The sequence below is a fragment of the Panthera leo genome, chromosome C2 (assembly GCF_018350215.1).
Source record: "Panthera leo isolate Ple1 chromosome C2, P.leo_Ple1_pat1.1, whole genome shotgun sequence".
Lineage (NCBI taxonomy): Eukaryota > Metazoa > Chordata > Mammalia > Carnivora > Felidae > Panthera > Panthera leo.
Window position 1 is genome coordinate 124,404,594 of NC_056687.1, and position 17,973 is coordinate 124,422,566.

General features: G+C 38.7%; 1 protein-coding gene across 1 annotated transcript in view; it reads right to left on the reverse strand.

Annotated features, from left to right (window-relative positions):
- Positions 1-11,408: 11,408 nt before the first annotated feature.
- The window catches only part of ESYT3 (extended synaptotagmin 3), a 49,960-nt gene continuing 43,395 nt past the window's right edge, over positions 11,409-17,973 (reverse strand). The window contains exons 21-23 of the mRNA XM_042903205.1: positions 13,102-13,207; positions 12,026-12,075; positions 11,409-11,685 (exon numbers count right to left, since the gene is read on the reverse strand). Coding sequence (XP_042759139.1) covers positions 11,649-11,685; positions 12,026-12,075; positions 13,102-13,207 — 193 coding nt within the window. The 3' untranslated portion in view covers positions 11,409-11,648. The remainder of the gene's footprint in view (positions 11,686-12,025; positions 12,076-13,101; positions 13,208-17,973) is intronic.

Genomic DNA, 17,973 nt, shown 5'->3' on the forward strand with positions numbered 1-17,973 from the left:
TGGACCTTCCACCAGGTGTGCTTTGATATGTTCATTGAAGTAACCCTGGAAAAAAAATTTTTTTAAAAGGGGGGCATGGTAGTGGAAGAGGCCTGATCCCATACAAAGAGAGAAATGATGGGGCGAGGAAAAAGACAAGAAAATTGGCCAGGCAGAGAAACTATATGGCTTAATCCAGAGAGAAAGAGGAAAGTAAAGAAGATCTAGAACAGGTGTAAAGAGAATAGATTAAATTTTGCCTGCTTAAACAAACCAACGACCAGAATGACCAGACTAGAGGAGGGAAGAAACAAGGAGAAAAGGAAGAAAAAAATACATACATACATACATATATATATATATATATATATATATATATATATACATATATATATATATTTATTTATTTATTTATTTTTTTTATGTGTGTGTGTGTATATATACATATATGCATATATGTATATATAATAAGAATTGTCCAAGAGTTAAATCAGAAAATGCCAAACTGCCAGTGCCTTGGAACCTGTGGCGGCCCTGGTCTGGAGGAGGGGCTGTCTGGTGTGGTCAGCCTCAATCTTGCTCCAGTAGATACACAGTTACCAGGTGCGAGGGGCGTGGTTTGGTATAGGTGGGTCCCGCCTACATTGTGGCCCCTTGTCCATTCCCTGAAAGCCCCACCTTATTGGTGATGGGGAGAAAAATGGTGACACCCCAGTCTTTGCTCCCCCGACCAGGTGTCCCAAACCACTTCGTTCAAGTCATCCGCACAGTGCTGCTTGGGCTTGAGAGGGCTGCTCAGCCACGCCCCCACCCCCCTGCTCCTCCCCACCGCACCTCCCTGGCGCTTGTCTGGGATTCAAACCCCCGTGTGTTAAAAGGAACCCAATCCGTGCTCTCCCGTACTGGGGAAATGCTGCTTCACCCTGTCGATAAAGGGTCTCTGGCTGGCAGTGCAGACAGGGATCTTTGTCCTTGGAACAACTATATACCTTCTTCCCACAGCACTCAGGGAAGAGGATCGCTTTCTCCCACTGTGGACTGCGCCTCTGAACTAGTTATCGAGGCTGGGGCTGGCTCCCCTCCTCCCCAGGTGTGCAAACAGGGCAGCCAGACCCAGTCTGGAGAAAGTCCCGCAGTTAGAAATTGGATCTTGCTCCGTTTTTTTCCGATCCCCAGTCTGTGCTTTTTCTCTCCCCCAAATACAGTCCTACACTTCCAAAGCCTCTCTTCCTCTTCCTTTTGTCTCTCTGCAAAAGCGGATCCCTCCCTTCCATGCCTATGCCACCCATTTTATCTCTCCCAGTTCGCAGTCCCACACCTGTGGCCTACCAGGTTGTCCCCCAGAGCCCTTGGAGAGGTCTCTGTCACTTTGCAGCCCAGAGTCTTGGAATTCCAAGTCCTGTGGCCTCAACACTGCTGTGTTTGAGGGACGAGGGAACTTTGGGTCCACCTACTTAATCCTTAAGAGTAAACTCGAGTGTGCTAGCCCCTGAGGTCCAACCTGGGTACAAGGTCAGCTGACTTCAGCTCTCCTCCTGTATCCATGCCAGTGAAGCAGGAAAACTGAGTAACCCCCCAGCTATTATACTGTTTAAATCTACTTCTACTTCATTTCTATCAATTTTTTTTTCTTACCTGCTTGATTTGTTAGTTTATGGGAGATAGTGAAATTTCTCTGTGGATTTGTCAAAAAAAAAAATTTTATATATATATATATATATATATATATATATATATATATATATATATATATATATATATAATGTTTTATTTTAGAGAGAGAGTGCACAAGCAGGGAGAGGGGCAGAGGGCCTGGGAGACAGAATCTGAAGCAACCTTCAGGCTCTGAGCTGTCAGCACAGAGCCCAATACAAGGCTCAAACCCATTGAAATGTGAGATCATGACCTGAGCTGGAGTTGGACACTTACTGACTAACTGATGCCACCCAGGCATCCCTGTTTTGTATATTTCAAGTCTATGTACATGTACTTATAAATTCATGGTTGGTAATATCTTCTCAATATCTCTATTACTACTCATTCATTTCACTTTGAATACAGTTTTGTCCTTTTTTTAAAAACTTTTTTTAATGTTCATTTATTTTTGAGAGACAGAGCACAAACAGGGAAGAGTGGGAGAGAGAGGGAGACACAGAATCCAAAGCAAGCTCCAGGCTCCGAGCTGTTAGCACAGAGCCTGACAAGGGGCTTGAACTCAAGAACTTCGAGATCATGACCTGAGTGGAAGTCGGATGCTCAACCAACTGAGCCACTCAGGCGCCCCCAGTTTTGTCCTTTTAATTAACAGTTGTTGGGTATTTCTTTTCCTTTTTTTTCATTTATTTACTCATCTTTTTTGTAAAGTAGAACACAATGCTAAAAGTGGTATAAACCATAGTGTCAAGTATAATGAATGATAAAAAATAGAGTATCACCAGCACTCCAAAATGCTCCCCTGCCCCCACGGTATGTCCCTTCTCCCAATGGGTAATCATTAGTCTGACTTATGTTAGCCACTTCCTTGTTTTTTTTATAGTTTTGCCATTTTTGTGTGTATGCCTAAACCAGATAGTTGAGTTTTACCTATTTTTCAATTGTATAAAATTGCTGAATCATGTCATTTATATTATTTTTAATATTTGTTATTTGCTTCAATATTATTTTTGTACTATTGGTCCATGTTGTTGTCTGTTGGTCCAGTTTATTTATTTTCATTGCTATTTGATATTCCTCTATGAAAATTATACAGTCCATTTTTTGTTCTACTGGAAATTGATATTTGGGTTGTTTATTTTTCTTGTCTATTGTAAATTGGTGCTATGAACATTCTTGTATAGGCATCCTTGTACACTTGTGTACAATATCTAAGAAGTAAAATGGCTGGGCCCTAGGGGAAAACACTTCTGTACACAGCCACAAAGGCTGTGTTCTGTACAATTAGAGGTGATATCATTCCTGTAGGTAATGATGTCAGTGGAGCCTTGAGGGTTGTACATTGTAGCAACTTTGACAGGGAATGCTTACCTTCAACTCTAGAAGAAAATGACAAAATGCCAAAGTATTTTCCACAGCGGTTGTACCAGAGTATACTCCAACCATCAGTGTATGAGAGTTCTCAAATTTCCACATCTTGACCAGTTGTTGGTAAGTCAGATTTTTAATTTTTTGCCATTGTATAGAGTTATTATTGTGGTTGTAATGTTTATTTCTGTGATTACTAATTAAGTTAGGTATTTTTTCCTTTGTTTATTGACCATTTGTATTTCTTTTACAAGTGCTTATATATGTACTTTGTTCATTTTTCCTGTTGGACTACCTGTGTTTTCATATTGATTTGTAAGAGTTACATATTTTGGATATGAGCCACTTGATAGTTAAATGTGTAGTAAAATGGCTTCTACCATTCTGTATTCTCTTTCCATTTTCCTATACAATTGACCCTTGAACAGCATGGGGGACTGGGGGTGTTACCCTGCCCCTCATGCAGTCAAAAATCCGTGTCTAACTTTTGATTCCTCAAGAATTTAACTACTAATAGCCTACTATTGACCAGAAGGAAGGTTTACTAATAATGTAAGCAATTAACACATATTTAATGTTATATATATAGTATACGGTATTCTTATAAGAAATTAAGTTAGACAAAAGAAAATGTTATTAAGAAAACCATAAGGAAGAGAATATACATTTATAGTACTGTGCTGTATTTATAAAAAAAGTAATCTGCATATTAGTAGATTGCAGATGCCATTCAAACCCATGTTCTTCAAGGGTCAAGTGTAGTTTCGTTTGATGAACTGAAGAACCCTATTTTAGTAGGGAGATGTATGGTCTTCACCTTTATAGTTCAGTGCTGTGTCTTATGGAATCTTTCCCTGGTCACAGTTGTAAGTTATTCTCCTATGTTATCTTATAGCTGTATATTTGTCTTTCACAGTGATTCTAATATACCTGGAGGGTTTTTGTTGTTGTTGTTGTTGTTGTTGTTGTTGTTGTTGTTGTTGTTGTTTGTGTTTTTTTTTTGTTTTTTGTTTTTTGTTTTTCATGGAAGTATAGTTGACACACAGTGTGAGATTAATTTCGGGGGTGCAATATGGGGATACAACTATATATGTTACGCTCACCACAAGGGTAGCTGCCTTCTGTCACTATACAATGTTTTTCCAATACCATTGATTATATTTCCTATTCTGTACCTTTTATCCCTGTGACTTATACATTCCCTAACTAGAAACCTTAACCTCCTATTCCCTTGCACCCATTTTGCCCATCCCCCCACACTCCTGCACTCTGGCAACTACCAGTTTATTCTCTATTTATGGGTCTGTTGCTGTTTTTTGTGTTTTTTTTTTTGTCTGTTCCTTTGTTTTTTTAGATTCCACATCTAAGTAAAATCATATGGTATTTGTCTTCCTCTGCCTGATTTATTTCACTTAGCATAATATCCTTTAGACACAACACATCTCAAATGGCACAATCTAACCTGTTTTTATGGCTGAGTAATACTCTTTTGTGTATATATACTACATATTCTGTATCCATTTATCTATTGATAGACATTTGGATTGCTGTTGTTTTCCTTTTAATAATTATAAATAATGCAATAAACATAGGGGTGCATATATCTTTACAAATTAGTATTTTCATCTTCTTTGCATAAATGCCCAGTAGTGGATTTACTGGATCATATGGCATTTCTGTCTTTAATTTTTTGAGAAACCCCAGTGGTTGTACCACTTACATTCCCATTAACAGTGGACAAGGGTTCCCTTTTGTCCACATCCTTACCAACACTTGTTATTTCTTTTCTCTCTGATAATCGCCATTCTGATAGCTATAAGGTAATGTCTCCTTATGGTTTTAATTTGGATTTTCCTTATGATTAATAATGTTGAACATCTTTATTTTTTAAATAATCGCTACCCAATGTGGGGCTTAAACTCATGACCCCTAAGTCAAGAGTCTCATGCTCTAATGACTGAGCCAGCCAAGCACCCCTGATGTTGAGCATCCTCTGCCCATTTTTTATTTGGATATTGTTTGGGTTGAGTTTATAGATAATTTTTATGTTTTGGATATTAACCCTTTATCAGATATATCATTTGGAAATATGTTCTCCCATTCAGTGGGTTGCCTTTTTGTTTTGTTCGTGATTTCCTTTGCTGTGCAAGAACTTTTTATTTTGGGGTGCTTGGGTGGCTCAGTCAGGTGTCTGATTCTTGATCTCAGCTCGCATCTTGATCTCAGGGTCATGAAAAAAAGCTTTTGATTTTGACATATTCTCAGTAATTTAATTTTGCATTTGTTTCCCATGCCTGAGGAAACATATCTAGAATAATGTTAAATCCAAAGACAAAAAGATTACTTCCTGTATTTTCTTCTAGGACTTTTATGATTTCAGGTCTCACATTTTGGTCTTTAACCCATTTTGAGGTTTTTTTGTGTGTGTATGGTATAAGGCAGTGGTCTGGTTTCATTCTTTTGCATGTAGCTGTCCAGTTTTCCCAGCATCATTCTATATTGTAGGCTTTCATGGTGGGATTATTATGATTATAAATATATTTAGAGGTCTTTTGACCATCTTCTTTTGTTTGTTATAGTTTGTAATTTTTCTGTGCTTTTTTTTCTTATTTTTGGGAGGTTGATTTTTTTTTCTCTTTTACTTTTTCTTGACTACTGATGTGGAAGTTTTATAGTTCAGCTCTATTGATAGTCTACTGTTACTCTATTTTACTTATTATCTTAACATTTTTAAAAAATTTTTTTTTCTTAATGTTTTTATTTATTTTTGAGACAGAGAGAGACAGAGCCTGAGCAGGGAAGGGGCAGAGAGAGAGGGAGACACAGAATTGGAAGCAGGCTCCAGGCTCTGAGCCATCAGCACAGAGCTCGATATGGGGCTCGAACCTACAGACTGTGAGATCATGACCTGAGCCGAAGTCGGACGCTCAACCGACTGAGCCACCTAGGCGCCCCTATCTTAACATTTTTAATATATACTTTGTCATTCAGGGTCCAATCAGGAAACAAACCACATTGCGTAAGTAGCTAACAGGAAAAATTTAAAACAAGAATTGCTAGTTAGTAAAAGGTAGTTAACTACTAAAAGGGGATAAAAGAGGACTCTAAGGGGTAGAAAGTAGCAACTTCAGAAAGCAGGTACTACTACCCCCCAGGGATAAAGGAGAGTGAACAAGAAAGGAATTTAGAAATTTAGAAGAATTCCTTCCAACTAGGCTGAGATTGAAAACTTTGAGGAGAGGTTTGGCAGCCATAGGAAGAAGCCCACTTACAGGGAAAAAAAAAGAAAAAGAAAAAGACAAAACCAACTTGCTGGCTGGTTCTAAACTGTGAAGGCCTTGGTTATGGGGGCAGACCCCAAGGATATGTGCCAAGGGTAAAGTGTGAGGGGTGCTTAGGTGACCCAGAACAGCCTCCACACCACAACCAGCAAGCTGCCATGGAAAACAGCACTTCAGTAGCAAAAAGAAAAGCCCCTTCCTTTTGCTCCTGCCTTTCAGCGTCTCTCCAGCGTCCTCTATTGGCAAAGCCTAACAGCAACAGCCCCCCTCCCAGCCAGGCAAAAAAGCAAGTCAGTGGTGTCTCTGTGTCATCAAAGCATGGCAAAGACGGATTGATTTGGAGCTGAGAGGTGATAAGCTAGTAACTGACACAAATTTATAAATTTTTTTAAATATAAAACTATCTTTAGTTTCCTAAATAACGACTTGAACACTTTTAACTTTCCTTTGAATCAGCCTCATATTCCTTTTTCTTTTTTTAGCTGTGATGACTTTTTTTTAATATAAAATTTATTGTCAAATTGGTTTCCATACAACACCCAGTGCTCATCCCAACAGGTGCCCTCCTCAATGCCCATCACCCACTTTCCCCTCTCCCCCACCCCCCATCAACCCTCAGTTTGTTCTCAGTATTTAAGAGGTTCTTATGGTTTGCCTCCTTCCCTCTCTATAACTTTTTTCCCCCTTCTCCTCCCTGCTGGTCTTCTATTACATTTCTCAGGATCCACTTAAGAGTGAAAACATATGGTATCTGTCTTTCTCTGTATGACTTATGTCACTTAGCATAACACTCTCCAGTTCCATCCACATTGCTACAAAAGGCCATATTTCATTCTTTCTCATTGCCAAGTAGTATTCCATTGTATATATAAACCACAACTTCTTTATCCATTCATCAATTGATGGACATTTAGGCGATACATGAATTCAGCGAAGTCGCAGGATACAAAATTAATGTACAAAAATCAGTTGCATTCTTATACACTAATAATGAGCAACAGAAAGGCAAATAAAGAAACTGATCCCATTCACAATTGCACCAAGAATCATAAAATACCTAGGAATAAACCTAACCAAAGATGTCAAAGATTTGTATGCTGAAAACTATAGAAAGTTTATGAAGGAAATTGAAGAAGATACAAAGAAATGGAAAAATATTCTGTGCTCATGGATTGGAAGAATAAGCATTGTTAAAATGTCGATACTACCCAAAGCAATCTACACACTGAATGCAATCCCAATCAAAATTGCACCAGCATTCTTCTCGAAGTTAGAACAAGCAATCCTAAAATTTGTATGGAACCACAAACGACCCCGAATAGGCAAAGTAATATTGAAGAAGAAGACCAAAGCAGGAGGCATCACAATCCCAGACTTTAGCCTCTACTACAAAGCTGTAATCAACAAGACAGCATGGTATTGGCACAAAAACAGACACATAGACCGATGGAATAGAGAATCCAGAATTGGACCCACAAATGTATGGCCAACCAATCTTTGACAAAGCAGGAAGGAATATCCAATGGAAAAAACACAGTCTCTTTAACAAATAGTGCTCGGAGAACTGGACGGCAACATGCTGAAGAATGGAACTAGACCACTTTCTTACACCATTTACAAAAATAAACTCAAAATGGATAAAGGACCTGAATGTGAGACAGGAAACCATCAAAACCCTAGACAAGAAAGCAGGAAAAAAACCTCTCTGACCTCAGCCACAGCAATTTCTTACCTGACACATCTCCAAAACCAAAAGAATTAAAAGCAAAAATGAACTATTGGGACCTCATGAAGATAAAAAGCTTCTGCACTGCAAAGGAAACAATCAACAAAACTAAAAGGCAACCGATGGGATGGGAAAAGATATTTGCAAATGACATATTGGACGAAGGGCTAGTATCCAAAATCTATAAAGAGCTCACCAAACTCCACACCCGAAAAACAAATAATCCAGTGAAGAAGTGGGCAAAAAACACGAATAGACACTTCTCTAAAGAAGACATCCAGATGGCCAACAGGCACATGAAAAGATGCTCAACGTTGCTCCTCATCAGGGAAATACAAATCAAAACCACACTCAGATATCACCTCACGCCAGTCAGAGTGGCCAAAATGAACAAATCAGGAGACTATAGATGCTGGAGAGGATGTGGGGAAACAGGAACCCTCTTGCACTGTTGGTGGGAATGCAAACTGGTGCAGCTCTGGAAAACAGTGTGTGGAGGTTCCCCCAAAATTAAAAATAGACCTACCCTATGACCCAGCAGTAGCACTGCCAAGAATTTACCCAAGGGATACAAGAGTGCTGATGCATAGGGGCACTTGTACCCCAATGTTTATAGCAGCACTTTCAACAATAGCCAAATCATATTCCTCTTAAAGGTTAATACCAGCATTTTAGCACCACTGTGTTTCCGAACCCAGTTTTTGCAAAAATTTTTGCTTGCTTGCTTATATTTTTTAAACAGTTAAGACTTAGTTAACCACCAATTTATGGATTTCTTTGCTCCCCATTGTTTCCCACATGCCACTTCTGAATGTTACATTTTCTCTCTTCCTGAAGTGCATCTAGTAGCCATTTTTCAGGTTGATGTTCCCTTGTGTTTCATATTTTTAAAATTCCAATTTTATCTTGTAACTTTTGCCTGGAAGCTTCTTTTAGTGGGAATTACCTGCTGTAGTGATCCCAGAGCTTCCCCAGGGGTGCGAGTGGCAACCTCAGGGCCAGTTTGTGGTTGCCTGGGTCAGGGCTTCATGTGATTGCAGGTTCGAAACCAGTTTTTACATTTTCAAGGTTTGGGGGTTCCTGTACAAGTCAATTATGTGTAACCACAGATTCCATACTCCTGTAGGACTGATTCGGTGATTGTTTCCACCCATTGCTGACAACCAGTTCCTTATCCTCATCAGCAGCCAAGGTGTTTTCTGTTTCAAAACTTTTCAGGCTTCTTGCCCCTTACACAGTAACGTTGCCTTCTGTCTAGTGTGTATGCTAGAATTCTGGTTCCTGTCAATACTTAAACTCACCTTCAACTCCTGTACCCTGCTTTAGATATCCTCTTAAACCATCATCAGGAACTTTACCTGCATTATGTCTTAATCAGCCATGTGTAAAATAAATGTTGTTGCTGGTTTAAGTAGGGCTTTCTGTGTGTTTGGAGGAGGAAGGATAGGTTTTCACTTGTCTGCTATCTTTAAGAGGATTTTTTTTTAATGTTTATTTTGGAGAGAGAGACAGGGCATGAGCCAGGGAAGGGCAGAGAGAAAGGGAGACACAGAATCCAAAGCAGGCTCCAGGCTCTGAGCTGTCAGCACAGAGCCAGACGTGGGGCTTCAACTCATGAACCACGAGATCATGACCGGAGCTGAAGTCAGATGCTTAACCGACTGAGCTACCCAGGCACCCTGCACTTGTCTGCCATCTTGACCAGAAGTTAAGGTTGCTAATATATGCAGGTTATGACACATGATACATTCCCTTATACTTCTCTAGTGCTTTACCATTTTCAAGGCCTGTGTATTTAATGAACATTTGAATGCCATTGTGAGGTAGACAGCACAGGCAGGTATCATTTGCTCCGTTTTGTTATGAGAATTTGTCATTCAAAATAGAAATCTTAGCAGAAACAAATGTTATTATTCATCTGCCATGTGTTTAGCATAGTCTTGGATGAGGGGGGTTGAAAAACCAGAGTAATTTAGTTCAATTGGGTGGACAATAAACAAACATTAAATACCAAACACAATATAAGTAGTTGCTTAGTATGTGACCTTCATAGGTTTCTAATAAACTTTTTTTAAAAATGTTTATTCATTTTTGAGAGACAAAGAGAGCATGAGTGGGGGAGGGGCAGAAAGAGAGGGAGACACAGAATCCGAAGCAGGCTCCAGGCTCTGAGCTGTCAGCACAGAGCCTGACGCAAGGCTTGAACTCACTAACTGTGAGATCATGACCTAAGCCAAAGTCATCCGCTTAACTGAGCTACCCAGGTGCCCCTCTAATAAACATTTTTAAAAATTAAATGTTATAGGCAGGGAATTGTTAAAATGAAAAATAGTATTGACAGTAAATGATGTAGGAGGTGGGGAGAGGCCATTTCACTGTGGACTGGCATAACAGAGGAGGTAGGTTCTGAGACAGGCTTTTAAGAAAATAGGATTTGAGTAGGCAGGATAGAATATGTAGACTATTCTGGAAAAGAGCATATGCATATGAATAGAGAGTAGCAAAAGACTGGGGACCAGATTGTTAGGTCTAAAGGGCAAATTAAGCAGTGGGTTTTACTCTTGTAGAAAACAGGAAATCACAGATAATTTATAAGACAGTAACATGACAAAAACTTTAGGATGTTACCATTCTTCAGAAAAAGCGTAGTGCAGGCAGTGGGGGAGGGAGACCAGGAAACCGATGTCAGGGGTGTTGCCTGAGTAAGAGAAAAGATAATGTGGGCTCCACAGGAACTCGAGGATAACATCAGAGAGGACAAGAATATTTGGTTTTATTAAGTTTGAAATGCAAAAGGGGCACTTGTTTAAATGTGCAGTTTACATACTTTTTGCTTCCAAAGTTATTTAAGTGAACCCGCCATGTCTTAGAAAGGTGGAACAGAATTGCCAAACCATGTGAGAGAGATACAGAGGCTCCTTTTCCCCTCTGGCACCAACACTCGGCAGCAGTCTCTAGTGCTCTGCCCTCGGAGAGCAGATGTAGAGGCAAGTTTGGGATTTGGTTTGCTTTTTCCTATGGAAGTGATGCCTCCTGCTGGAGTTTGGTCCTGGGCCATCCCACGCTGGAGTATTGAACTGAGGGTATTTAGGTATACCACTATAACATTGTGGTCATCGGAAAAGTACATTTCAGTTCTAAAGTAGATACAGGGACAAATTTCCAGGCAGCACAGTACCAGAGGTGGCAGTCAGAAGGGCACAGGTAGTGTTGGCTTTTGGCACTTTTGGTGTGGGTCCCTTTTTATTCCTATAAAAGAAGCCTCTTCAGTCAGTCGCTTCCCAGGAATATTGGTAGCTGCTCCAGGAACAGACCTCCTTTTCCCCCTATGCCTGAGACAGGACCCTTTTGACAAGTCCCAAGTTGTATGTAATTACCCACACACAAAAAAAAATCACCACTGAGATTCCTAATAATTTATTAGGCACAAATACCTCATTTCTTTTTGGATTTGAACAATTAAATCCAACTGAGAGAGTAGTTCTTGCTTTTGCATATGTTGACCTCTTCCTAGTATTATCCAGTCATGCACTTAAAATTCACACGAAAATGTATGTATATATTTTCAAATGGCTGTTCTGATTTAAATTACAAAATATACATATGTACACATTTTAATATAAAGCTGGTAAGGGTGCTCATCAACTTCGGGGCTGTCCATCTGGAGTCAGCTCATACCTGTAAGACAGGTTGGACTTGCATTAGTATGAGAGCGTGCTGTGGTGGCAGTGGCAGAAAGGCAGCCTTGTCTAGCCTGCCTGGGCCCCTGTGGGACAGCAGAACCCGTCTCTCTGTAAGGAGACCAGGCAGGGTTAAGGCGAGAACTTAAAGAGGTCTGTTGGGCAAGTGAGATCTGCAAGCGGGGAAAGCCTGAAGTATAAGTCTAATCTGTCTCTCTCCTTGATAAGCAAAGAAGCTGACATGTCCTGAAAAGGGAAGAACTTTGGAGAGAATATGGACAACTGAGACAGTGTCTTGAGTACCAGATTAATGTGATAAAATGAAAGGGCTCACTCACCAATGTGAGAAGCCCATAATCAGATCCTCTTTTGATAAGTCGATCAGTACCTAAACAAACACAAGTAATCAGTTTCCTTCCAAAAATTGCATTGAGTGGAAACCTATTGGCACAAACGGAATTGATCATAAAAAGGGCTTCCTTGGGCAAGGGCTCTTTTTCCTTTGGCTCTCAACATTGTACTGTCCTTGTGGAGAGGTTATGACAATGACCTCAGTGTCCTGAGAAGAGGTCAACTGCTCTTTGGAGTTAAACCTCAGAATCTACATGGGGCACCTGGGTGGCTCAGTCAGTTAAGCATCCGACTCTAGATTTGGGGTCAGGTCATGATCTTGCAGTTTGTGAGTTCAGGCCCTGCATTGGGCTCCATGCTGGCAGTGTGGAGCCTACCTGGGATTCTCTCTCTCTTAAGTAAATAAATAAAACTTTGAAAAAAGAATTTATCAATGTTACTGAACGGGAGAACAACTTGCCTTTACTCATGAACTGATCATAATTTTAAGCAAGACACCATAGTTGCCTCAACTGTAAAAGTGAGGATATTACCTCCATCATAGAAGTGGGCTTTTCAAAACATGATTATAAGAAGATGTTTATTGAAATACAACTGCAAAGTATTAACAAACATCCTTCTTTTTTGTGTCTCCTTGGCATCTTCCTGAAGATTATATTTACCATACTTTTACTTTAAGTAAAATCTCATCTCCGCAAAAATCTTGACGTAATGAGACCCAAGCCTTCACAGGATGCTGTATTTATCAAAACAATACTTAATACATGTTCAGATACTTGTGCAATGATGAATTTAGATAGATTCTCCAGCTTGTTAAAAGTGTTGATCATATTAATTGGCATATCTAATACTTTCAGGAACATTACACACACATAAACACACACAAAATAAAAATAACCTCCTAATGAGGCTCTCCCCTCCTTGAACCCAGGTCTGATAATAACCAGATGATCCAATCAGAATTTCTGCAAGGGTGTTCCACCAATGAACAGTTAGAGTGCCGGGGGGGGGGGGGGGGGGGCGGCGCTGTGGGAACAGTGTCAGGAGTCCCTCTTGTACTTACTTTTCCTAGTTCCTTCCTTCTGTGTGAGCCAAGTGGCCTACTGTTTTTCACTGCAACATCTAGTGACCTCTTCTTTACTTCTTCCATGGGAACAAAAAATTCAAATCTTAAAGAAGCAAAAAGTCAAATTGAGATTTACATATTTTAATCATTTTTGTTTGATCTATTTTCCTACTTTTAAAACCGAAGACTATTCAAGGGAGCATCCAGAACAGTGTTGGTTCGTAACAGATATTCAGTGCATCATTATGACAGATAATCGCTGTTGTGTGCTAATCAAAAGCCCTGGAAGCATCAAGAGGCTATTTGCCTCTCTGGGAAGTGCCTCGGACTACTGTGCTTTGGGATTTGCTTCGGACTTTCTCTGAGCTTGCCCTGTCTCTCTTTACCTGCCCCTTCTCTCTCAGCAGTGCCTGTTCATAGGCCCACCTCAACTCTGTTTTTTCTGACCAGCTAAGGACTAGGATGCTAAATACTTAGGTCTCTTGGAGTTTCATGAAAAATAGTGGCCTGCCTTTCTTCTGTCTGTGGAGCAAGGCAGAGGAATCTTTTTGTATAAGCTTTGTCATGTACTCACAAAAGGTTACTGGCCTCCTTACTTGTAGATATTTTATTTTTTTTGAGGTAAAGTAACATTAGTTTCATGTGTATAACATGATTTTATATGTGTATATATTGCAAAATAATCACAAGTCAACATGCATCACTACACAGTTATAAAATCTGTTTTCTCATGGTGAGAACTTTAAAGATCCATTCTCCTAGCTTTCTAAAATGTAATATAGTATTATTAAATATGGTCACCATGCTGTACATAATATCCCCATGACTTAATTTTATAAGTGGAAATTTGTTCCTTTTGACCCCCTTCACCCATCTTTACCCTACCACCCCCTGGCACCTACCACCAATCTCTATATCAACGAGCTTGGCAGTTTTGGGGTTTTTGGTATCTTTTATGGATTTTTTTTGTTTTGTTTTAGATTCCACATGTAAGTGAGATCATTCAATAAGAATCTTTGTCTGACTTATTTCACTTAGCATAACACCCTCAGGGTCCATCCATGTTTTCACAAATGGCAAGATTTCATTTTTTTTTTTTTATGGCAGAATATTTCATTGTGTGTATATGTACACACACACATACACATCTTCTTTATCCATTCATCCACCATTGGACACTTATGTTGCTTCCATGTCTTGGCTATTGTAAACAGTGTTGTAGTGAACATGAGGGTACATATATATTTTTGAATTAGTATTTTCATTTTCTTTGGCTAAAGACCTAGAAGTAGAATTGCTGGGTTGTAGGGTAGTTCTATTTTTAATTTTTTGAGGAACCTCCATATTGTTTTCCACAGTGGCTGCACCAGTTTGCATTCCCACCAACAGTGCACAAGGGTTCCCCTTTCTTCACATCTTTGCCAACTCTTGGTAATAGTCATTCTAACAGGTATAAGGTGATATCTCATTATTGTTTTGATTCCCATTTCTCTGAGGATTAATGATATGGAGCACCTTTTTATGTATCTTTTGGTCATCTGTGTATCTTCTTTGGAAAAATGTTGAGGTTCTCTGCCTATTTTTAAATCAGACTTTTTGGGTTTTTTGCTATTGTAGGAGTTCTTTGTATATTTTGAATATTAACACCTCATCAGATAAATGGTTTGTAAATATTTTCTCCCATTCAGTAGGTTGCCTCTTCGTTTTGTTGACCATTTCCTTTGCTGTGCAAAAACTTTTCAGTTTGATGTAGTTGCACTTAATTTTGTTTTTGTTGCCTTTGCTTTTGGTGTCAAATGCAAAAAATGATAACCAAGACCAGTGTCAGGGAGTTTATTGCCTATATTTTCTTCTAGGAGTTTCATGGTTTCAGGTCCTACATTACATTAAGTCTTTAATCCATATTTAGTTTACTTTTGTGTATGATGTGAGATTGTGGCCCAGTTTCATTCATTTACATGTGGCTGTCCAGTTTTCCCAACACCGTTTACTGCAGAAACAGTCCTTTCCTCATTGTATAAGTTGTATTAATTGACATTGTCATAAGTTAGTCAACTATCTAGATGTGGATTTGTTTCTGAGCTGTTTTGTTCCATTAATCTTTGTGTCTGTTTTTTACGCCAATACCATACTGTTTTATTACCATAGCGTTGTAATAGAGTTTGAAATCAAAGTAGTATAATGCCTCCAGCTGTGTTCTTTCTTAAGATTGCTTTGGTTTCTTGTGGCCCCATACCAATTTTAGGATTATCTGTTTTATTTCTGTGAAAAAAGCCATTGGAATTTTTAAAGGATTGCATTAAATCTATAGATTGCTTTGGGTAGTATGGACATTTTAACATTAATTGTTCCATTCCTTGAGCAGGAACTATCTTTGTGTTGTATTCAGTGTTTTTCATTAATGTCTTAGATTTTTCAATGCACTGATCTTTTACCTCTTTGGTTACATTTATTCCTAGGTGTTTTATTCTTTTTGATGCAGCTGTAAATGGGACTGTTAATTTCTCTGATAATTCATTATTAGTGTACAGAAATGTGCTGAATTTGTTGAATAGTTCTAATGGTTTTTTAGTGGAGTCTTTAGGGTTTTCTATAATGTTATGTCATCTGTAAATAGTGACACTTTTACTTCTTCCTTTTCCATGTGGATACCTTTTGTTTTTCTTGCCTAATTGCTCTGACTAGGACTTCCAATACTAAAAAAGTGGCAAGAGTGGCTATCCTCGTCTTGTTCCTGACCTTAGAGAAAAAGCTGTCAGCTTCTCACTGCTGAGTATGATGTTAGTTGTGCGTTTGTCATCTATGGCCTTTATTATGTTGAGCTACATTCCCTCTATACCCACTCTGTTGACAGTTTTTATTTTTAGTGGATGTTGAGTTTTGTCACTTTTTTTTCCTTAATGTTTTTTATTTTGAGAGCGAGCGAGGGAGGGAGGGGCAGAGAGAATCCCAAGCAGGCTACATGCTGTCAGTGCAGAGCCCGATCTCACAAACCATGAGATCATGACCCAAGCTGAATTCAAGAGTTAAACACTTAACCAGCTAAGCAACCAAGGCACCCTGAATTTTGTCACATGTTTTATCTGCATCTGTTGAGATGAACGTATGATTTTTGTTAATGTGATGATTCACATTGATTGATTTGCAGATGGATGTTGAATCATCCTTGAATTCTGGGATTCCCACTTGATCATGGTGTGCCATCTTTTTAATATATTGTTGAATTCAGCGTTGTTTTTTAAGAGAGAATGTTATCTTTCTTATTAAACATTTAAGAGAATGTTACCTTTTTTATTAAAAAAATTTTTTTTAATGTTAGAGAGAGAGAGAGAGAGAGAGTGAGTGGGAGAGGGGGAGAGAGAGAGGGGCATTCAGAGTTGTTTTTTTATGTTTGTTTTTGAGACAGAGACAGAGAGAGAGAGAGAGAGAGAGACAGTGACAGTATCCAAGGCAGGGTCCAGGCTCTGAGCTGTCAGCACAGAGCCCAACATGGGGCTCAAACTCATGAACCATGAGATCATGACCTAAGCCTGAGCGTCAGACACTCAACCGACTGAGCCACCCAGGCTCCCTGAATTCAGCTTTCTAATATCTTGTTGAAGATTTTTGCATCAGTGTTCATCAGGGATATTGGTCTATAATTTTTTCTTACGATGTCCTTGTTCAGCTTTGGTGTCAGGGTAAATACTGGCCTTATAATATGAGTTTGGAAGAGTTACCTCCTCTTCTATTTTTTTTGGAAGACTTTGAGAAGGATTTGTATTCTTGAGTGTTTGGTAGAATTCACTAGTGAATCCATCTGGTCTTGGGAGGTTTTTTGTTTCTAATTCAGTCTCTGTATTAATAGTCTGTTCAGATTTTCCATTCATTATTCAGTCTCGGTTGTATGTTGCTAGAAATTTACCCCTTTCTTTTAGGTTGTCAAATTTGTTAGCATATAATTTTAGTCTCATCCATTGTACTTCTGTGGTATCAGCTATAATGTCTCATCTTTAATTTCTGATTTTGTATTTCCTTTTTTTGATGAATCTAGCCAACGGTTTGTCAAATTATCTTTTCAAAGAACCAGCTCTTGGTTTCATTGATCTTTTCTATTGTCTTAGTCTCTATCATTTCACTTATTTCTGCTCTGATCTTTCCTTTCTTCTGCTAACTTTGGGCTTTCTTCATTCTTTTCACAGTTCCTTGACGTGTAAACTTAGGTTGTTTTTTGGAGATGATTATTATTTACTGATATAGGCATTTATCACTGTGAACTTTCCTCTTAGAATTGCTTTTGTTGCATTCCACAAATTTGCTAAGTTGTATTTTCATTTGTCTGAAGATATTTTTGATTTCTCTTTTGATTTCTTCTTTGACCTACTGATTGTTCAGTAGCATGGTATTTAATCTTTACATACTTGTGAATTTTCCGGTTTACTTCTTGTACTTGATTTCTTGTACTACTGTGGTCAAAGAAGATGTTTGATATAATTTCACTTTTCTAAAATTTATTAAGACTTATTTTGTGACCTACATATTATCTATTTTGGAGACAGTCCCATGGGCACTTGAAAAGAACGTATATTCTGCTTTTGGATGAAATGTTCTGTATATGTCTGTTAAATCCATGTGGTCTAACATGTCATTTAAGGCTGATATTTCCTTATTGATTTTCTGTCTGGATGATCTACCATTGAGGTAAGTGGGGTATTAAAGTCCTCTACTATTACGATATTGCTGTTTCTTCCTTTAGGTCTGTTAATATTTGCTCTATATATTTTGTTACTCCTAGGTTAGGTACGTAAGTATTTACACATTTTAGATCCTTTTGTTGAAGTGACCTCTTTATCATTATGTAATGCCCACTTTTGTCTCTTATTACAGTCT